At 44.3% G+C, this 23,682-nt stretch overlaps 1 protein-coding gene across 2 annotated transcripts in view; it reads left to right on the forward strand.

Annotated features, from left to right (window-relative positions):
• KDM1B (lysine demethylase 1B) overlaps positions 1–20,540 on the forward strand; it is a 64,959-nt gene extending 44,419 nt beyond the window's left edge. For both annotated transcript variants that reach the window (XM_040353773.1, XM_040353772.1), the window contains exons 17-21: positions 4,660–4,776; positions 8,665–8,790; positions 8,880–9,002; positions 13,095–13,247; positions 19,838–20,540. In XM_040353773.1, coding sequence (XP_040209707.1) covers positions 4,660–4,776; positions 8,665–8,790; positions 8,880–9,002; positions 13,095–13,247; positions 19,838–19,921 — 603 coding nt within the window. In that variant the 3' untranslated portion in view covers positions 19,922–20,540. The remainder of the gene's footprint in view (positions 1–4,659; positions 4,777–8,664; positions 8,791–8,879; positions 9,003–13,094; positions 13,248–19,837) is intronic.
• The last annotated feature ends 3,142 nt before the right edge of the window (positions 20,541–23,682 follow it).

Here is a 23,682-nt window from a genome sequence, read left to right on the forward strand (position 1 = left end):
AGTTGCGGAGTTGACCGTTCAGCTTTGCGTTCCCGTAGTATTCGTCTATCTGGATGGACAGGGAAATTAAAGACTCCAAGGCATCAGGAACACCAACTCGGGCTAATTCATCTTTCAGGCTCTCGGAGAGACCAAGACGGAACTGATGCCGAAGTGCTGCCTCATTCCACTGAGTATCCGCGCTCCAACGTCTGAAGTCAGTCACATAGTTCTCGACGGCTCGATGGCCTTGCTGGAGCGCGTGTAGGGCAGCCTCGGCAGTGGAAGTTCGCTGAGGGTCATCGTAGAGTCGAGCCATTGCACCGAAGAAGGATGACAGAGAGTCCAGAGCTTCATGGCGAACTTCAAGTAAATGGTGAGCCCAAGCCTGGGGTTCCCCTTGCAGCAGGGCGATAACGAAACCCACTCTGGTAACTTCAGAAGAGAAGGTCCGCGGTAGCAGCGAAAAGTATAGTTCACATGCGCTGCGAAACGCCCGGAATTCACTTCGGATCCCAGAAAACTTCTCAGGGAGAGGAACCCTGGGTTCAGGGAGTGGCATCACTGGTGATAAGTCTGCATGGGTAGCCTGGGTCTGTGTCTGTTTATCTTCCTGGACACGCCGATCCTGGAAAGAGTTCACAACTTGAGTGAGGGCTGAAAGATGTTGCAAGACATAGTCCATCGGTGAGGTCCCTCCTTCAGGCTCAGACATGGCGGCTTGATACTGTTACGTACCTGAGTGTGAGCCTGAAGCGTGGAGGAAGACCTCCCGTACAGCCCCGGCTTAGAGACCGCTGGAATGGGGACAGAGGTCTCTGAGCACGCTGAAGTAAGGGTGCCAGATCTGGTGTAGCTGCAGAGGAAGCTGGAACTGCTGGATAGGGAGCAGGTGATGCAGGTCGCAGAGTAGAGGATGCAGACAGCAGGTGCAGGTCAGCAGAGTGGCAGGCGTAGTTAGAAGAGTCAGACAAGCCGGGTCGTACACTTGGAAGGGATCAGCATGAACAGTAGGCAGAAGAATAGTCGGAGTCCAAGCCAGGTTCAGGTAACGGGTAATCAAGCAGGAGACAGGCAGAGTCGGCAAGCCGGGGTCAGGGTTGGAGAAGGTAACGGAGTCAGCAAGCCGGGTCATACACTGGGTCAGGATGCAGAATGCAGGATGCAAAACAAGAATACAGGAACACATGCAGATCAAGCCGCAATATGCCCCATTCAGACAGTGTCTTTTATAGGCAGCAGGACGCTGCGTATGACGTGCGCCAAACGTGCGCGCATGCGCACAGATGCGGGCAATGGCCGTGTTGCACGCATGCGCATGCGCATGCGCGCAGGCATATGCCCACGGAAGCGAGCAGAACGTTCATGACAGTCCGTTTGCAGAGCGAACTTTTTGTCCGATAGAAACCGAAAAAGTTTGTCCGATGGAGCGTACACACTGTCGGATTTTTTTGAAATTTGCTCATTTTGAAGTTTGTTAGCAAAAAGTCTGACCGTGTGTATTAGCGTTTTTGATTTCTGGTTGTGAAATACATGTTTTTATACATGATCAGCTCTGGGCTTTTTCATTGGTTACAATCTGGTCACAGCAGAGTGTGGATTGCTTGGCATTGTACACGCCTTCGTTTTTTATTTAAAGTAAATCTAAGAGAATCTTGGAGGCTGACATCGTTGACTTTTAAAAAAAAAGTAATTGCCTGGCTATTGTACTGACCCTCTTGTTCTAATGTTCACTGTGTTCAGTTGCTCAGTGTTTCACTAGTCCAGATAGGTATACAGATCAGTAAATTCTGAAGTATTTATCTGCTTACTTGGGGGTATATAATATAATATGATTGGTTATAAAGGTATTAAAGGCATTACAGTAATAAACCTTTCTAAAATAACTTCCCCCTTCCCCTCCAAATACTCCCCTTAGCCCAATCTCGATCTAGTGCTGTGCACTTTGGCAGCAGCTCTTCTCACCTCTGCCTGCTCTCACAGGCTTGACTGGAGCCATTGGCTCCTGCTGCTGTTAGTTAAAAGCTGTGAGCAGAGGGCTGGGGGTAGACACAAACGCAAACAGCCTGGCTCAGGATCGAGCACGCAAGAGTGCCCCCATGGAAAGCAACTTCCTGTGGGGGCGCTCTGTAGGGAAGAAGACCCAGGAGCACCGGCAATGGACCCCAGAAAAGTAGGATCTCGGCTGCTCTGTGCAAAACAATTTCACAGAGCAGGTAAGTATGACATGTTTATTATTTTAATGAAATAAAATGTAAAGCTTTACAATCACTTTAAAGTGGAGTTCCACTAAAAAAAAAAAAAAAAAAAAGAACCTGTAAAAAGAAAAAAATTTCTTTACTTACCAGAAATGGCGGTTGCTATGCGGAAGTTCCTAATCTGCCTTTTCCCATACCGCGGCAGGTCTTCTTCCTCCTGCGTTGTCTTCTGGGAAATGGGGCACGCTGCCCTCTGGGTACAGTGTTTGTAGCTGCTGACTTTTAAAAACAAAAAAAATCGTGGGTGGAACCCCGCTTTAACTCTTTCGCCGTCAGAGCTGTTTTTCTGAAGTTTTTTTGCACACTTGTTTAAAATTTCATTTTAGACCCAAAGATTACATAAAACTCTCAAAACATTATATATTTTCTGAAAGAAGCACTCCAATTTTTATGTTATATAATATTACCACAAAGGTTCAGTAAAACACTAAAGTTGATTCTAGGCCCAAAACTTTACAGATACTGGGAATCAATATTTAGGATGATTAATGGTGCTCTCTCTACTGCTATACCTCTGGACCCTAAGCCCCGCCTTCTAGGCATACTGGAAGAGGTGGTGCAGGATTATGGAGGCAGCTAGCAGGGCACTGTTCCAGGCCAGACTTATTTTGCTGCATTGGATCTCCCAAACTGTACCAACACTGCAGATGTGGATAGACCAAATGGGCACAATACTTAGGTATGAAAAATTGATATATGCGTATAGAGGTAACCCTGACAGGTAAATTTGCCAATGTATGGGGGAATTGGTTGCCTGTACCAGGCCTATCTCTAGTAGACTTAATACTGGAAAGATTATTACTGTGATGTGCCAGTAGACCATGTAAGTAAATCAATATCACTGGAGAACTACCCGGTAAGGGATAAGGAAGGGCAGTTGACATGGATTTGCTCTGTAAGATAACGTTCTTTTCTTGTTATGGTGCATGTGAGGTAAATGACTATAGCTATTCTGTATTGCTAAATGTAATCAGATATGACTTTATACTTCATTTGAGATGGTATGGTTTAATGTGCATGGACTCTCTGGAACGTTCTTTTCTATGTTTTCTGTGGTTTGTTGACTTTCTTCAATAAACTTTTACCTGATTAAAAAAAAAGTTGATTTTAGGGCACACAAACGTGATATCGCAATGAACATGTGGGGGTGGGGAGGCTCAATTTTTTTGGGAGTTTTTATATGCTTGAGTGTAACTTAAATTTTTTACAATTTAGAAAAAAAAATTTTTTTTTTTTACTTGCCTTATTTTTCATCACGTATGGGACAAAAACACCTCTATGTGAGTATTGGGGACAGGTTCTCCTTAATAAGACATCTGGGGTCTAAATGACCCTGGGTGTCTCCCTTGTGCTTTACTGAATGTAAAGCAGTGTATATCACAATGCATTACATTCTTTCCCGCCCAGGGAAATGGACAGGACACACACCGCTCTTGGGTCAGTAGGAGAGGAGAGCGGTCTGCTCAGCTCACTCCCACCTACCTGGTGGCACCCAGTATGCTAGTCCTGGGACTGCAGGTGGACAAGCAGAGCCCGGCATACATGATGGGGGGGCACGTTACTGGGGGTGTGTGAAAGCAATCCGGCGCGGAACTGCTTTCATCTGACAGACGCCAGTCATATATACTCACACTGCTGCTGGCTGTATTGTGTGTAAAACCCCCCACTGCCAGGTCTGTACGATGTACAGGCCTGGCAGTGAAAGGGTTAAAATGAGCCAGAGGGGTAGTGTGGCAATCAGAAAACTAACATTTGCAGAATAAGAAAATCGAATAAAAGCCACATCCACGTAGCTTTACAGTGGTTGCAAAGGCTAAAGATTCTAGCTCACCTCCCCGTCTAAATACTTTACTTAGGCAATTCTGCGCTGCTCTCTTTCCCTTCTCATTGGACTCAGTAGGAGCAGTGGGAGCAGTTTGCTGGGGGTGGGGGTACTCAAAGGTTGGAGCCAGAAGCGCCAGCGGGGAACCCCAAAAGAGGAGGGTCAGGTAAGTATACAAGTGCAAAACCATTACACAGTGCAGGTAGGTATAACATAAAAAACAAGACTTTAATATCACTTTAAGGAGTGGAATAAGAAAAATATGGGAACTGCCATTGCAGATTTCTGCAGGCTCCAGAGGCGCTCTTGGTCAATGACTCACTTAGTAGTAAAGCATAGATAAAGAAGACAGTTCTGGAGCACACACTTTGAAATCGAGTCAGCAGTGATCACTTCCAGATTTTTTACCTGATATAATCTTTAAAACATTTAATAAAAAAAAAAAAAATCTGAATTTAGAAAGAGTGAAATTATTCTAAAAAGTCATATGGAAATGTAACTAGTGTACCTTTGTAAAGCAGCAGTTTTTATATACTATATGATGTTTGACAGATTTGAATTTGCTCATATTTACCCTATAAAAAAATGATTTTTTTACAGGTTTTGGTCACAGCACCCTTGACAATACTTCAGAAAAATGTTATTCATTTTAATCCTCCTTTACCAGAGAAAAAAGTTAAGGCCATCAACAGTCTAGGAGCCGGAGTTATTGAAAAGGTACAGTGCTTACAAGGAAAATGATTCTGAACTTTGTGTGGCTAAATTTAAAGGTTATTTGTGTATTTTACAGAGTAGCACATCAGTTGTGGCTAGATAAAGATATCATTGATATAATTTACATAGGGTTTAACTGCAGGTATTCTGACCCTAGCCAGGGCCATCTTTACCGCGGGGTGAACGGGAAATCTGCCCAGGGCCCAGCCACTGTAGGGGGGCCCCAAAGCAGCTGAGATGCCCCTGGAGCCGGCGCTGCCTGTCGTTTGAGTTCCGCTCCGGCGCCTGTCACTTGCTAGCTCAGCTGCTCGCTACTGTCACTTGTTAATACAGAAGTTCTGCTTCCCTATTTACAAGTGAAAGAGCTCCTCTCCTGGCTACCGTTCACATCCCTCTCTCTGCTCTGATGGTTTTTAGGTAATGGAGTATGGAGGTGGGGGCGGGTGGTAGTGGTGCTGAGGAATGGTGTGTAGTGAAAGAAGGGGGAGGAGGCGGTGGAATAGTGCAGAGGAATGCTATATATTGAAGGGGGGGTTTAAACTGGAGTCAGGGGGAGGAAAGCTCTGTTCTTGTGGGCTGGGCGACGACGACTTGGATGTACACAAGACACCACTAAACCCTGCAATCTGTATATAGCGCACCCCTCAATCTTGGACTCTGTACGTAGCACACCCCCTCAATCCTGCACTCTGTATGTAAAGCACCCCTTAATCCTGCACTTTGTATGTAACGCACCCCTTAATCCTGCACTCTGTAACGCACCCCTCAACCATGCACTCTGTATGTAACGCACCCCTTAATCCTGCACTTTGTATGTAACGCACCCCTTAATCCTGCACGCTGTAACGCACCCCTCAACCGTGCACTCTGTATGTAATGCACCCCTTAATCCTGCACTTTGTATGTAACGCACCCCTAAATCCTGCACTTTGTATGTAACGCACCCCTTCATCCTGCACCCTGTATGTAACGCACCCCTCAACCATGCACTCTGTATGTAAAGCACCCCTTAATCCTGCACTTTGTATGTAACGCACCCCTTAATCCTGCACTCTGTAACGCACCCCTAAACCATGCACTCTGTATGTAACGCACCCCTCAACCCTGCATTCTGTACAGAGCGTACCACTCAACCTTGCACTCCATACACAGCGCACTCCTCAATCCTGCACTCTGTATGTAGCTCACCCTTCAACACTGCTCTACTGCAGGCGGCATGACCAGTCATTTATTTCTGGGAGCCTGTCCTCAGGGATACTGCTCACATTGGACTCATAGTTGTGTGTACTCTGCTCTGCTCATTGCTAATATCAAGTTCTAGGAGTTTTATGTCTATTAATGGGTCCCCTCACCTCCCCAGTCCATGGTGTGCAGACAGTGGGGAGATGATGTGCTGTAACCTTTAGCAACCAATCAATGAGCTGTATTGATGTGCTGTAACCTCTAGCAACCAATAAGTGGTAATGATGCACAGTAACCTCTAGCAACCAATGAGTGAGCAGGAATAATGTGCAGTAACTTCTAGCAACCAATGAGTGAGCAGTAAGCATTTAACCTCTAGCAACCAATCAGTTAGCAGTAATGATGTGCAGTACCTTCTAGCAACCAATCAGCAAGCAGAAATGATGTGCTGTAACCTACCAACTAATCAGTTAGTCGTAATGTGTGCTGTAACCTCTAGCATCCAGTCAGTGAGCGGTAATGATATGCTGTAGCCGTTGGCAACCAATCGCAATCACTGCCTGATCTGCTACAGTAAACTGATTTTGAGTCGGGGGGGCCCAAAGAAAATGTTTGCCCAGGGCCCAATCAATATTAAAGACGGCCCTGACCCTAGCCTTAGACATTAAGTCATGGTTAGATTTTTATTTATTTTTTATTGTATTTAAAGCCCAAACCTTTTCTTTTCAGTTGTGGATAGAGTAGCGAATGATTAAGACATCTGACAGTTCTTTTGCTTGGACTTGTTCCTGTTGGGAAGATTTCCCTTCACTTCCTCAGAGACACAGAAGTAAGAAGAGATCTCTCAAAAGTGAGAAGTCTACTCTTGGACATTTATCACCAGTACAGGTGTTTTCTAGCAATGTTATAGATAGGCAACTCCTATCGTCATATTGAGTAGTGGTTCCAAATTAATAACTACTAATATTACAATTGTACTTTTATGGTAACATAGGCAGACTAAATTCTAATCAGGACTTAAAAGAATGCAATAAAAACATTAGTGTCGTGTGCACAGTAAGGGCAGTATGCAATACATAGGCAAACATACAAAATAGAATACAGTTATATGCCGAATTTACAAGGTATCCCCATTTGAAAATATATCCCTACCTTCTGTTCCTGTGCCAACTGAAAATTTGGGATTTCCTTTCACTTTCTTTAATGGAATCATGGGTCATCAGACCCAGGAGGGAATGGGGTCACACCATCTACACAGTTTAATAGGGAAACATTTACAGCTGAGGCTGTCACAGTCACAGGCTATGTGTTGGCGCTCCCCTCAAGATTCTGCCTCAAGATTTTTCATAATTTTAAAGATTGAGAAATGCTTTATTAGATCATGTACTGTTAGGCCTTGTACACACGGGCAAACATGTACGATGAAAACGGTCCGCCAGGCCGTTTTCAGCGTACATGTCTGCCCGGGGATTTCTGTATGATGGCTGTACTCCACATCATACAGAAATCCGCGCGTACTCGATATGCGGCGACGAGGCCGTGCCGTCGCCGCGACGATGACGCGGCGACGTGCGCGGCCCTGCCAGTTCAATGCTTCCACGCATGCGTCAAAGTCATTCGACGCATGCGAGGGATGGCGGCCGCTCTGACATGTACGGTAGGTCTGTACAGACGACCGAACATGTCCGAGCGGACAGGATTCCAGCGGGCTGTTTCTAAACAAGTTTGGAAATATTTGCCCGCGGGCAAATGTATGCTGGAATCCTGTCCGCTCGGCTGTACAGACGACTGAACATGTCTGCTGAAACTGGTCCGCGGACCTGTTTCAGCAGACATGTTCGGTCGTCTGTACGGGGCCTAAGTGATCATGCATTAGAAATGATGAATGCTGTACAACCCCATTTCCAAAAAAGTTGTGACACTGTGTAAAATCTAAATGAATCCAAACTTACAGTGCTATCCTATACAAACACCCTCTAAGTGCTATGAAAAAATAGATGCAATCAGTATTAATCAAACATCCATAAAGTGCTCAAAAATCCATTAAAGTTCATAGTGTCCTCAATAAATATGTAGTTCAGGCGCTCCAGTAAAGTGCATGTGCCCAAGTCACACACTCCGTGCAGATGTGCAATTCCACTTCTCTTCACTTGTCCCAAAATCTGTGCTGTGCTCCTGAGTGTTTACACATTCATCGGAGCTTATGGACTCTTTGCCCTAGGCATTAAAAGTCATAAGCACTTGTCACCAAGTCCGGCATTGATAATGGCACTCTCTCTCGGTCTCCTTACTCCTTTCTAGCTCTCTCCCACTCCTCCGATGCAGTGTTAGTTATATTATGTTAATATCACTCCTCACAGAATATAGCTGTCAACATGCAGAAGGATAAACAAGATGAAATGTTCCATAGCGTAACTTCACTTTTATTATTTAAAACTCACACAAGGAAATAACACTCACATGGATGCTGGTATAAAAATGCAACCAAAAAGCCAAACCCGTGCCGGCAAAGCATGCGCTCCACAGGCCGGATGTGACGTCACCAGCTGACTCCACGCAACACATTTCGCCCCTCCTATGGACAGCACTTTTAGATTCAGCTTTGTTTGCATTGGTATACCAGCTTCCATCTGGATTTCAGATTTTATGTTTCAATGGTTAAGGTATGAGCTTTTAACTATAACAGAACTCTGTATATTTTCTCCACAGATTGCTTTGCAGTTTCCTTATAGGTTTTGGGACAGTAAGATTCAAGGAGCTGACTTCTTTGGTCATATCCCTCCCGATTCTGGCAAACGTGGTCTTTTTGGGGTATTTTATGACATGGATCCACAGGTACCAACAGTATATAGTGCATGTCTTCATAATTTATGCTTTTTATAGGATGCTTTCTATGACATTTTGCTGCTATGTATTGAATGCAGGGTAAACATGCTGTCCTGATGTCCGTCATTACGGGAGATGCAGTGCTTACCATTAAGGACATGGATGATAAGCAAGTAGTGAAGCAGTGCATGGCAGTACTCAGAGGGCTGTTTAAAGAACAGGTAAGTTAACTAGCAAGGGCTGAGTAAATGGATTTAAGTTAAATGTTACACTGTCACTGTAAATTTTAGGTCTGACTGTATAGTACAAAATGTGCAAAAAGACTTAAAGTGGTTCTAAAGGCAGAAGGTTTTTTATCTTAGTGCATTCTGTGCTTTAAGATGAAAAACCTTCTGTGTGCAGCAGCCCCCCTAATACTTGCCTGAGCCCCATCTCGATCCAGCGAGAGCCACGAAGTCTGGAGACTCTTCCTCCTCATTGGCTTAGACAGCAGCGGGTGCCATTGGCTGTTGTCAATCAAAGTCAGTGAGTCAATGAGGAGAGAATGGGAGGCACGGCTCTGTGTCTGAATGAACACACAGAGCAGCGTCTCAGCTCGGGTGCCCCCATAGCATTCTGCTTGCTGTGAAGGCACTCGGTAGGAGGGAGGGGCCAGGAGAGCAGGCGAGGGACCCTCGAACAATAGAATCGGGGCTGCTTTGTGCAAAACCAGGTAAGTAGAACATGTTTGTTATTTCTAAACCAAAAAAAGAAAACAAGACTTTAATATCACTTTAAGGTATACAATGCATCCAGAAAGTATTCACAGCGCTTCACTTTTTCCATATTTTGTTATGTTACAACTAGGGTTGTCCTGATACCACTTTTTGAGACCGAGTACAAGTACCGATAATTTTTTTCAAGTACTCGCCGATACCGAATACCGCTGTCTTGTCCCCCTCCGTGCCGGAGAGCGGCATGGAGGGGGACAAGACAGCACAGGGGGGGAGAGCGGCATGGAGGGGGGGAGAGCGGCATGGAGGGGGAGTAAAGAGCATGGGGGGAGAGCAGCAATGAGAGGGAGAAGACAGCAGGGGGGGGGGCGGCAATGAGAGGGAGAAGATAGCACGGGGGGAGAGAGGGAAGGAGGGGGAGAAGACAGCACAGGGGGGGAGAGCGGCATGGAGGGGAAGAGAGCACGGGGGAGAGCGGCACGGAGGGGGAGAAGACAGCACAGGGGGGAGAGCGGCAATGAGAGGGAGAAGACAGCACGGGGGAAGAGCGGCATGGAGGGGGGGGAAGACAGCACGGGGGGAGGGCGGCATGGAGGGGGAGAAGCCAGCACGGCGGGAGAGCGGCACAGAGGGGGAGAAGACAGCACGGGGGAGAGCGACACGGAGGGGGAGAAGACAGCACGGGGGGAGAGCGGCACGGAGGGGGAGAAGACAGCACAGGGGGAGAGCGGGACGGAGGGGGAGAAGACAGCGCTTGGGGAGAGCGGCATGGAGGGGGAGAAGACAGCACGGGGGAAGAGCGGCATGGAGGGGGAGAAGACATCATGGGGGAGAGCGGCACGGAGAGGGAGAAGACAGCAGGGGGGAGAGACAGCATGGAGAAGACTTGTAACTCCCCCCACCACCCGATACCTGACTGCCCAGGTATCGGGTGAAGCATCGGAGCATTTCAGCCGAGTACAAGTACTCAGGAAATGCTTGGTATCGGTACCGATACCGATACTAGTATCGGGGCATCCCTAGTTACAACCTTATTCCTAAATGGATTAAATTCATTATTTTCCTAAAAATTCTACAAACAATACCCCATAATGACAATGTGAAAAAAGTTTGTTTGAAATCTTTGCAAATTTATTAAAAATAAAAAACAAAAAAATCACACATACATAAGTATTCACAGCCTTTGCCATGACACTCAAAATTGAGCTTACGTGCATCCTGCATTTCCACTGATCATCCTTGAGATGTTTCTACATATTGATTGGAGTCCACCTATGGTAAGTTCAGTCAATTGGACATGATTTGGAAAGGCACACATCTGTCTGTATAAGGTTGCAAAGTCAACAGTGCAAGTTAGAGCACAAACCAAGCCATGAAGTCCAAGGAATTGTCTGTAGACATCCGAGACAGGATTGTATCGAGGCACAGATCTGGGGAAGGGTACAGAAAAATGTCTGCAGCATTGAAGGTTCCAATGAGCACAGTGGCCTCCATCATCCGTAAATGGAAGAGGTTTGGAACCACAGGACTCTTCTTAGAGCGGGCCACTCGGCCAAACTGAGCGATCAGGGGAGAAGGGCCTTAGTCAGGGAGGTGGCCAAGAACCCATTGGTCACTCTGACAGAGCTCCAGCATTTCTCAGTGGAAAGAGGAGAACCTTCTAGAGGAACAACCATCTCTGCAGCACTTCACCAATCAGGCCTGTATGGTAGCGTGGCTAGACAGAAGTCACTCCTTAGTAAAAGGCACATGACAACCTGCCTGGAGATTGCCAAAAGGCACCTGAAGGACCCTCAGACTATGAAAAAAAAATCTTTGGTCTGTTGAAACAAAGATTGAACTCTTTGGCCTGAATAGCAAGCATCATGTCTGGAGGAAACCAGGCACCGCTCATCACCAGGCCAATACCATCCCTACAGTGAAGCATGGTGGTGGCAGCATCATGCTGTGGGGGATGTTTTTCAGCGTCAGGAAAATGGGAGACTAGTCAGGATCGAGGGAAAGATGAATGCAGCAATGTACAGAGACATCCTTGATGAAAACCTGCTCCAGAGTGCTCAGACTGGGGCGAAGGTTCATCTTCTAACAGGACACTGACCCTATAAGCGCACAGCCAAGATAACAAAGAAGTGGCTATGGGACAACTCTGTGAATATCCTTGAGTGGCTCAGTCAGAGTCCAGACTTGCACCCGATTGAACATCTCTGGAGAGATCTGAAAATGGCTGTGCACCAATGCTCCTCATCTAACCTGATGGAGCTTGAGGGGTCCTGCAAAGAAGAATGGGAGAAACTTCCCAAAAAATAGGTGTGCCAAGCTTGTAGCATGATACTCAAAAAGACTTGAGGCTGTAATTGATGTCAAAGATGCTTCAACAAATTATTGAGAAAAGGCTATGAGTACTTATGTACATGTGATTTATTTTTATTTTTTTAATACGTTTTCAAACATTTCAAACAACCTTCTTTCATGTTGTCATAATGGGGTATTGTTTGTAGAATTTTAAGGACATTTTGGAGTAAGGTTGTAACATAACGTGGAAAAAGAGAAGAGCTGTGAATACTTTGCGGATGTACTGTATGTGAACCTTTACCTTGTAAAACAACCCATTCCGTTTAAAATAGAAATGAAAGGCAAAACATTTGTGTTTAGATATAAAAAGTGATCACATAATTTCTGTTCTCAGCTGCATTAGAGAGCCGGGGGTGGAGAAACAGCAGCACACTGATCTTCTCAGTTAATAGCTGTGAAGGCGGGGCATTTTAGCACAAGTCTTGGCCATTAGAGGACAGAAAGGCTGTTCTACTAGCCCAGACAGAAATATTTGCATGCTGGGATGGATGCCTAGCGTGGTCAGTTTGAAATAGAAAAAAAGCAGGGGGACTGGCAGGATCACCAGGTATTTCACACAAAGGGAGCAATACAAATAGAGCATGTTCCCTTTTAACACATCATACACGTATGGGGAATATGAAATGTTGTGGTAACATATTTTTTTAGGTAGTATAAGTAATTGTTAACACAATTTTTTTTTAAATTTAAATTGAAAAAAGATGTTCTACTTACCTGCTTTGTGTAATGGAATTGCACATAGCTGTCACTTTCCTCCTCTTCTGGAGTACCCTGCCCACGCTGTTCACACCTCCTTTCCTCTGGGTACCCCTTCAGGAAGCCATGTGCTAAGGGGGCACCTGTACAGGCATGCTGCCGAGCCGGGTTGTGTGCATCCATACACGCACACAGTGCAGGTCAGCCACACCATCCTCCAGCTCACGCTGATGCCTGTGGCTCCTGCAAGAAGAGGAAGAGTGGAAAGCAGGGCTGCAGATGGGACAGCACTGAATCAGTGGAGGAGTCAGGTAAGTGTTTAGGGATGGGGGGGTGGAAGGTAGTGTGGTGTTTTTAACCTTAATGCATATGATTTATTAAGGTAAAAAATACTTAATAATGTCTTCGGTCTTTTAGCACAAATGTGAATCAAGTAAGTGTTATTTTGTATCTCTTCATTGCTCTTTTCACTGGCTTTTTAAACAAGCTAAATTGGTTATTTTTATCTATGCAAGCTATGTTTACCCATGCAGTGTAATTTTCATGATGCAGGAGGTACCGGTCCCAGTGAAATTCTTTGTTACACGATGGGCTAAAGATCCTTGGGCACAGATGGCATATAGTTATGTAAAGACTGGTGGAAGCGGAGAAGCTTATGACATAATAGCTGAAGATATCCAGGGAAAAATATTTTTTGCAGGCGAGGTAAGACCTAAAATGTTTTTTTTTTATAAATACCCTTGGTTGTTAGATCTGAGATGTATTACTGGTTTAAAACACTGTGCTATAGATCCCTATTAGAAAAAATAATTTATTCGGTTTGTAAAAGGTACGTCCCATGTTTTTAATGCTAAACTCTAAGCCAATGTAGAAACCGCCATTTCAACCATATTATGATCATTACAAAAACTTAAATATTTACAGTATATTAAAGGGGAGTTCCAGCCAATATTTGTGTTTATTAAAAGTCAGCAGCTACAAAAAGTGTAGCTGCTGGCCTTTAATAAACAGACACTCACCTGCTCCAGCGTTCCAGCGACGCGCCGGCCGGGGCTCCGCTCCTCTCCCCCCCTCCCCGGCCGGCGTCTTCATTGTCACTGTGGGCACCCGGCCATGACAGCTTTCAGCTTCACGACCGGGCACCCACTGCGCATGCGCGAGCGGCACTGCGCATGCGCGCGTGGCGCTGCGTTGTTTGATTGGACAGGCGATCGCCTAGGACCTGTCACGTGTCCTAGGCGATCGCCTACAGGGAGGGGCTGCCAAAAGGCGATTAAGCTTAATCGCCTTTGCAGCCGCTCGGCGGAAAGAGGAAGTGGGACAGGAAGTCCCCTTCTCCTGAAGCCCCCACTCCCCCCCCAAAAAAATGACATGCCAAATGTGGCATGTAAGGGGGTGAGGAGTGGGATAAGCGGAAGTTCAATTTTTGGGTGGAACTCCGCTTTAAACCTCTAGTGCAACTACATTAGTTAGCCATTGCTTTAGCCTATAAGAGCTTTGGTTTTGCTAGCAGGCCCTAGTCTCCACTCCTTACTAAACCTAGGCTGACTGGTCAAAGTACATTAACAGAGATCTTCTATTGGAAACAAGTGGATGCTCTGGTGACTCCACAGGGATCAGTACACCCAAATCTATGCTTTTCCTCCCATGAAACTTCTTCACCTGCTTTGCAGGATCATGATGGAGGACATTCTGGTTATCCTCTTTGCTCTGAATTAGTCCAAATGTGCTAATTCAGACTCCGAACATACTCTCTGGGCTATTCCAGATCATTAAAATCTTCAGTCTCAAGAAACATATTACCGTCCTGCTTCTTGTGGCAAGGCTGTTGAAGCCTAGGTCTTCAGAGACAGCAGCATTTGTGAATCTGTGATTCTTATGATAATCAAAGCTAGGAAGCCTTCTTTTTCATTGGATATGAAAGGCATACAGTTGGGTCCATATATATTTGGACACAGGCACAATTTTCATACTTTTGGCTCTGTATGCCACCAGAATAAATTAAAAACAAAACAATCTAAATGAATTTAAAGTGCAGACTTTCAGCTTTAATTCAAGGGGTTGAACATGAATATCACTTTCAAATTTTAGGAACTGAAACCATTTTTATACAGTACCCCCATTTTCAGGGGCTCAAATTTAATTGGAAAGATTAATATAATCATAAATAAAATGTCCATTTTTAATATTTTGTTGAGAGTCCTTTACTGGCAATGACTGCCTGAAGTTTGGAACCCATGGACATTACCGAAGACTGGGTTTCCTTCTTTCTGATACTTTGCCAGACTCTAACTGCAGCTGCCATCAGTTGTTTTTTGTTTGTGAGTCTTTCTGCCTTTAGTTTTGCCTTCAGCAAGTAAAATGCATTCCTAATTGGGTTGAGATCAGGGGATTGACTCGGCCATTGCAGAATATTCCACTTCTTTTCCTTCAAAAGCTCCTGGTTTGCTTTTGCAGTGTGTTTTGGATCATTGTCCATCTGTACCGTGAAGCGCAGTCCAATCAACTTTGCTGCATTTGGCTGAATCTGGGCTGACAGTATATCTCTGCACTGAATTCATCTGGCTGCTTCTGTCACATCATCAGTAAACACCAATGACCCAGTGCCACTGGAAGCCATGCATGCCCATGCCATCACGCTGCCTCAACCATGTTTTACAGGTTGTGTACTTTGGATCATGAGCTGTTCCAAGCCTTCTCCACACTTTTTTCTTCCCGTCATTCTGGTACAGATTAATCTTCATTTCATCCTTCCAAAGAATGCTTTTCCAGAACTGGTCTGGCTTTTTTAGATGTTTTTTGGCAAAGTCTTAAATGGCTTTTCTATTCTTCAGGCTTATGAATGGTTTGCACCTTGTGGTATACCCTCTGTATTTGCTCTCGTGAGGTTTTCCCTTGATTGTAGACTTTGACAATGATACGCCCCACCTCCTGGAGAATATCCTTCACTCTGGATGTTGTGAATGGGTTTTTCTTTACAATAGAGAGGATCCTGTGATCATCCACCGCTGTAGCCTTCGATAGATGTCCATGCTTTTTTATGTTGCTGAGCTCACCAGTGTGTTCCTCTTTCCTCAGAATGTACCAAATGTTTTGTTTTTTTAAGCCTTACAATGGCATGTTTCACTTGCATAGACAGTTTATTTGAACACATGATGTAGGTTCACAGCAATAGATTGTAAATGCAAATACCACACTTAGAATCAACTCCAGACCTTTTACCTGCTTAATTGATGAAGAAATAACAAAGGAGTTGCCCACACCTGGCCAAGAAACATCTTTTGTTTCAATTGTCCAATTAATTTTGGTCACTTTGAAAAAGGTTTGTGGCTATTCTTAAGATCTGTAAGTCCTAAACCCTTCCTCCGATTTGGATGTACATACCCTCAAATTAAACCTGAGAGTGTGCACTTTCAGCCCATATCTATTATATATATATATATATATCACTTGAATATGTTTTGATAAATATCTGAAAAAAATAAAATTGTGCCTGTGTCCAAATATATATGGACCTAACTGAATTTGACATGATGTGTGTCTGAGGGCTTCCACCCTAGAAGTTTCTTTGTGGGACAAATCCTCTCTTTCCTGAAGCTGGCTCTGTATTAGCGTTTGGCTCTTCGCACTCTCAAGGGCAAGGTTTCTGCTTTTTCTGTTTTGTTTTAGAAACCGTTGGCCTCTAAGGCCCCTTTCACATGTGCGGACCGTATGTCCGCATTTTCATCCATTCGTTTGCGGATGAAAACGGGACATACATTGGTCCCTATGTGATTGCGGGTGTCAGCGGATGAACATCCGCTGACGCCCATAATCACCCGCCCCCCGCAAAGATCCGATTTTGCGTACAGAAGAAAATCCCGTCTGCAGATCGGATCGGATGAACACGGACACACGATCCGTGTTCATCCGATCCCCCCATAGGGGAGAGCGGAGAAAAGACGTCCTTTTTTTTCCCACAAATAGAGCTTTCTTTTGGCTGTATTTATTCACCTCTGCAGTTTTTATTTTTTGCGCTATAAATAGAAATAGAGTGACAATTTTGAAAAAAATGCAATACTTTTTACTTTTTGCTATAATAAATATCTCCCAAAAATATATAAAAAAAACTTTTTTTTTCCCTCAGTTTAGGCCGATACGTATTCTTCTACTTATTTTTGGTAAAAAAAACTCAAGCGTTTATCGATTGGTTTGCGCAAAATGTATAGCGTTTACAAAATAGGGGATAGTTTTATTGCATTTTTATTAATATTTTTTTTTTACTACTAATGGCGGCGATCAGCGGTTTTTTTCATGACTGCAACATTATGGCGGACACATTGGACAATTTTGATACATTTTTGGGACCATTGTCATTTTCACAGCAAAAAGTGCTATAAAAATGCACTGTTTACTGTAAAAATGACAATTGCAGTTTAGGAGTTAACCACTAGGGGGCATAGAAGGGGTTAAGTGTGACCTCATATGTGTTTCTAACTTTAGGGGAGGCAGGGCTGGATGTGTGACGTCAGTGATCGTCTTTCCCTATATCAGAATACCACAATGAAGAACGGGGAAGGTGTGTTTACACACACCTCTCCCCGTTCTTCAGCTCCGGTGACCGATCGCAGGACACCGGCGGCGATCGGGTCCGTGGGCGCAGTCACGGAGCTTCGGACCGGGTCGTGAGCGTGCCGCCGACCCCACGGCTGGGCTTAAAGAGACACGTACAGGTACGTGATTGTGCCCAGCCGTGCCATTCTGCCGACGTATATTGGCGTGAAGGGGTCCTTAAGTGGTTAATGTGACCTATAAACTGTACAACTCAATTGAACAACAAATTGAAATCTTTTAGGTGGAGGGAATAAAAATAAAATAAAAAATATGGTTGCATAAATGTGCACACCCTTAAACTAATACTTTGGTTAAAACACCTTTTGATTTTATTACAGCGCTCAGTCTTTTTGGGTATGATTGTATCAGCATGGCACATCTTGACTTGGCAATATTTGCCCACTCTTCTTTGCAAAAACACTCCAAATCTGTCAGATTGTGAGGGCATCTTCTGTGCACAACCCTCTTCAGACCAGGGCTCTGGCTGGGCCATTGCAAAATTGTAATCTTCTTCTGGTGAACCCATTCCTTTGTTGATTTGGATGTATAGCCTCGTACACACGACCGGTTTTCCCATCGGGAAAACTGCCATGAGAGCTTTTGGCTGGGAAAACCGGCCGTGTGTATGCTCCATCACAGTTTTCCAGACAGGAAAACTGCCGGGAAAAAAGAGAACCAGCTCTCTTTTTTCCCGCCAGGATTCCCGGCGTTTTTTAACCCGGCAGTTTTCCTATGGGAAACACTGCGATGGAGCATACACATGGCCGAGATTCCCGACCAAAGCTCTCATGGCAGTTTTCCTGTCTGGAAACCCGGTCGTGTGTAGGGGAAACAGTTACCAAGCAGGTTCTCGGTTTTCCCCGGTGGTAAAAAGTCCGCCTTGAAACTCCTACGTGTGTACGAGGCTTAAGCTTTGGGTCGTTGTCATGCTGAAAGATGAAGTTCCCCTTCATGTTCAGCTTTTTAGCAGAAGCCTGAAAGTTTTGTGCCAATATTGACTGGTATTTGGAACTGTTCACAATTCCCACAATTATTTTGACTAAGGCCCCTGTTCCAGCTGAAGAAAAACAGCCCCAAAGCAAGATGCTGCCACCACCATGCTTCACTGTGGTATGGTGTTCTTTTGGTGATGTGCAGTGTTGTTTTTGTGCTAAACATATCTTTTGGAATTATGCCCAAAAAGTCCAACCTTGGTTTCATCAGACCATAACACATTTTCTCATATGCTTTTGGGAGACTTCAGGTGTGTTTTTGCAAAATTCAGCTAGGCTTGGATATTTTTCTTTGTAAGAAAAGGCTTCCTTCCCTCTTGCCACTCTACTTCATAGCCCAGACATATGAAGAATATGGGCAATTGTTGTCACATGTACCACATAGCCAGTACTTTCCAGATATTCCTGCAGCTCCTTCGATGTTGATGTAGGCCTCTTGGCAGCCTTCCTGACCAGTTTTCTTCTCATCTTTTCGTCAATTTTAGAGGGACGTCCAGTTTTTTGTAATGTCACTGTTGTACCATATTTTCTCCACTTGATGACTGTCTTCATTGTGTTCCATGGTATTTATAATGCCTTTCAAATTCTTTTGTACCCTTCTCCTGACTGATACCTTTTAACAGTGAGATCCCTTTGATGCTTTGTAAGCTCTCTGCGGACCATGGCTTTTGCTGTAGAATGTGACTAAGAAAATATCAGGAAAGACCTACTAGAACAGCTGAACTTTATTTGGGGTTAATTAGAGGAAATCTAAATGATGGCAGATGTGTACTGATTTAACATGAGGTTGAATGTGATTGCTTCATTTTGAACACAGCTACATCCCCAGTTATAAGAGAGAGTACACACTTATGCAACCACATTATTTTCGTTTTTTATTTTGACTCCCCCTCTCCACCCCCCCCCCAACTCAATTGAGTTGTACAGCTTATAGGTCACATTAAAGGTGGAGAAATTATTTATCCTGAGATGTGTGCACAACTGGGGACCAGCTACAAGAAATGTCTGACTTCTGTGATTGCCAACAAGGGTTTTGCCACCAAATACTAAGTCATGTTTTGCAAAGGGGTCAAATAGTTATTTCACTCATTATAATGCAAATCAATTTATAACTTTTTTGAAATGCGTTTTTCTGGATTTTTTTGTTACAGTATTCTGTCTCTCACTGTTAAAATAAACCTACCATTAAAATTATAGACCGATCATTTCTTTTTATATGGGGTGGAAGATTTCAGTGGACGTGTCCGCTGACACCGACCGTGCATCCGATCCAACAAAATCCGCTGAAAACAGATGTACGGCGATACGTTCGCCATCCATCCAGCGGATCAAATGGAAACGGACATGCAGTCCGTTTTCATCCGACCACCCCAGAGAGGAGAGCCGACTGTGTCTGTGTCCACTCTGCATAGCGGAGCGGACCCAGACCTGTCACCCGCCTGCTCAGTGGAGAGATCCGCCGCTGAGCAAGGGGATTCCACTTGGATGGATCCGCCCCATGTGAAAGGCGCCTTAGTGTCCTGTATAAAAGTGTTTTTAGGCTAGCATAGAATTTGGTTTATCTTCTTTTTTTTTTTTTTTTTTTTAGATTTTATTTGGTTTATCTTTAGGCATTGCCTTGTCTTCACTAATTGTTTGACTGCAGCACAGTGCAATAAAATAAAACCAGACATTTGAAGCTGACATCTTTGTATTTGTAATCTCTTATAGGCCACAAATCGTCATTTTCCACAGACTGTGACCGGAGCTTATCTAAGTGGTGTGCGAGAGGCAAGCAAAATTACAGTTTTTTAAATTGGACTCACTTTCCCATGTCTTTTCTATTTTTATATGTATTTTTGAAGGAACCGCTCAAGCTGTGTTTTTCACAGCAAAGTTTCTTTACAACATTGTTTATTTTATGTCCCACATTATGGCTGAGCATTGACCACTGGACGTTGCAGATTATTCAAGCAAAGACAAAAGTGGCCCTGAAATGAGAAAACACCGACGGTATGTGTGCTTGGGTTCATGCAACAAGATTGCTGAAAAAGACAGCAAACAGACTTCTGTGTTACCATTGTCCAAAAAATTGAAGAGGAAACCTGAGTACCCACAATGGAAGCCTAGTATTGTTTTCTTGTCAAAAGTCTTAATTTATTATAATTAATATTGTTAATAGGGTCTGTTTAAATAATGTTTTTGATACTGTATTTGTTAAGCAATCATTGCTCCATTTTCCCTTTGTTTGGTTAATGTAAATAATTTTTTATAAGTTGAATACTATATGCTTGGAACCCTTCCATTCGATATATACATGTCACAGTTATTTTGAGAACTCTTTGGTGTGGTGACACCCGTGAAATTAAAGCATGAAAAATAAAATGTTGAATGGACTTTCCTTTACCAAATTAAAGAGACAATTTATTGTTAATGATTGCGTCTTCCTTGCTTATAGAACTTAAATCTGACATTTGAAAAGGTTGTTTCGTTTGGGACATTGGGATATTTTTTTGAAAATGATTTTTATTGTAGTAACAAAAAACAAAAACAAAATGCAACCAATAAAACAAAAAGAACACCCCAACCCTGGTACGCTCGGACCACCTATGCAGTGTTAAATACACATGTTAGTCCAGTTAACAGGCGTAGCAAGAATTCAACGTTTCATTAACTAAGGATGTTTGAATTAATGAACGGAATATTTACTAGTCATCTAAAGAGTCTACGTTTGTAGACGGGGTATCCACCCAGATGTCCCATATTTTGTGAAATTTCTTAGGACATCCTCTAGACAAGTAAGTGGCCTTATACAACGGGAGAGCAGAGTTAATTAATCGTTTGACATTGGGATGTTTCCTTCGTTAGTCTGCTTTGCAAATGCAAGCTTCACATAATTGTATTGTACACAGACTAACACTGCTATTCTCCTTTTGAAAAGGATAGTTTCCCAGCTGCCATAGTAGTGTCTAGCTTCATTACTGTCAAAAGCAGCCCATACACAGAGGAAATTTCTTTCCTGCAACTACAGGTTGACAAGAGGGAATCTCTCCTGTTGAATCATTGTATTCTCCTGGTGGGGAAAGCTGTCCCCGCCAGGAGAATACAGTGATTATTGCTAGTGGCTATACCAGTCACTAACGATAATCGCATGAAAAATCCGGCAGCCTGGTTGTATCCAAACTGATCGATCGACCAACTTGGTACATTCAGTCGTGCCCATGCACGATTCAAATCTCCGCCAGTTCCTGGTGAACCAGCCAAGATTCGAACCGTCTATGGCCGGCCTAAGTTGCTGACCTAAAAGTAATCTAAACTCTTGAACCTACATATTGCTGAAAGTACCAGGAGGATCAGCATAACCGATTACATGTTTCTGTGATGATGAGCGTCAAGAAAACCAGTCAGTATAGAAACATGTAGACTATCATGCAGCTCCCCAGACTTTGGTAATTTCTAAACCACTACATGAGAAAAAGCATGTGGGTCCAAGAGTTCAATATTCTTCCAGGTCAGCAACTAGAAAGTACTAAAATTCAAGAAAAGACGGGGGATCCAGGGGGCGAAATGAAACAAAATGAGGTACAGGGTCAGTGAAATTCTCCCTGGAGAGAATATCATGGCAGCAGTGGGAGCTGTGTCAAAATGCATGGAGCTGGGTCGAGCCATGCTGTGTGTTGATGGACGGGGACACACACACACAATGGCTCAGAAGTGAGCCTGCACGAGTGCCCCACATTGCTATGGGGGCACTTAGAAGAGGAGGGGGGGGAGCCAGGAGCACCAGCAGAGACTTCAGAAGAGGGAGATCGGGGCTGCTCTGTGCAAAGCCATTGCACAAAACTGGTAAGTGCAACATGTTTTTTTTTTTTTTTTAATCCTTTAGAATCACTTTAAATTAACAACTTTGTGTAAAAAATAAAAATTTCTGTTAACATTTCTCAAAACATGCACCAAAAAAAAAAAGACTCACCATGCCACTTAAAAAATACCTTGGGGTGTTTACTTTTCAAAATGTTGCCATTTTGTAGGGCTTTAAAATTCACACATTCCCATACTCAGGAGGAGTAACGGGATGTGTTTTGAGGTGTAATTAAAGATATGCCCATGCTGTGTATTAGAAATATAATTTACAACAGTGTAAAAAAATAAAAATGCATTTAATTTTCTTTCAATATTTTTCAAAAACTTGTGGCAAAAAAAAAAAATTGAATCTACAAAAGACTCATAATGCATCTTAAAAATAGCTTGGGGTGTTTGGTTTCAAAATCGCAGCTATGGACGCAGAGGTCTTATGGCGGATGCAGCAAGTGCTGACTAGGCCTTGATGATCCTGTTTCTGCATGGGGTGCCTGTCCAGCAGTATGTCAGAGAATCAGGAGTGGAAAATCTGGATATTGCCATCCCCAAAGATGAAGTGCTGACAGCAGGGCAGAGTACTGCTAACCTCTGCCCAGCACCACTAGCATCTTCTGGGTTCCACGGACAGGAGATGGTGAACCGCTCTGTTGGAGCCGAGTTCAAAAGTTCAGAGTCCCCCCCAATCATCAGTCTCCGTGCATCCTGATTGGCTGGGAGCAGATCCTTGAGATACTAGTGGTTCAGCCGGCATCAGGGATTCGGGCAGTTGAGAACGAGGATGCAGTTGGTCCGCATGACGTCTGCAAATGGAACCATCTTCCAGGTGGACCTTGTACATCTTGGGTCCCAAAGTCACTGCAATGACAGCAGGAAGCCAATGGGTGTTGGAAGCCCCATAAGATCGGGCCCATACCTTTTGTTGGGCGTTGAATCGGGGGAGCTCATCTGCTTGACCATTTGTAGCCGGGTGGTAAGGTGCGGTCAACTTGTGCTTGATGTTGTTGGCAGTCAGGAAATGCTGAATATCCTGACTGGTGAATCGTGCACCGTTGTCTGACGATCTCTCTGGGGTATCCAAACGTAGCAGCGAGATGTAACAGTATGGAAACCATTGCCTTAGTCGTTGGCTGAGTAACAGGAATGACCTCAGGCCATTTTGAATGGGCGTCTACTATGATCAAGAAGATGTGTCCTCTGATCGAGCCTGCAAGGTCCAAGTGTAGGCGAAACCAAAGAACCGTGGGCCAAGTCCAGGGCTGGACGCACCCTCGAGGAGGGTCTCTTGCCGTTTGTGCACATCCAGCACAAGCATTCACATATGTTGTGATATCTGAGTCTAGGTTTGGCCACCACACATAGCCTCTGGCCTTTTGTTTCATACGTGTGCCCCCGGGATGACCAGTATGTAGCAAGTCCAGAATGTGTCTCCGGAGGGTCTGTGGAATGATCACTCGGTCTCCCCATAAAACACAGTTGCCAGCCACAGTTAAAGCGGGGGTTCACCCCAAAAATTTTTTTAACATGACATTCAGCCGAGTTGTCAGAATGACAATCGGCTGTTTTTTTTTTTTAATTTCTGTGCCGTACATACCGTATTTTCACCGCCGCTTCCGGGTATGTAAGCTGCGAGACTGGGAGTTCCTAATTGATTGACATCATTCCGACCGGCGCATACAGCGCATCACGAGTTGCCGAAAGAAGCCGGACTGCGAGTC

Source organism: Rana temporaria, chromosome 5, assembly GCF_905171775.1.
Source record: "Rana temporaria chromosome 5, aRanTem1.1, whole genome shotgun sequence".
In the NCBI taxonomy this organism is placed as follows: Eukaryota; Metazoa; Chordata; class Amphibia; order Anura; family Ranidae; genus Rana; species Rana temporaria.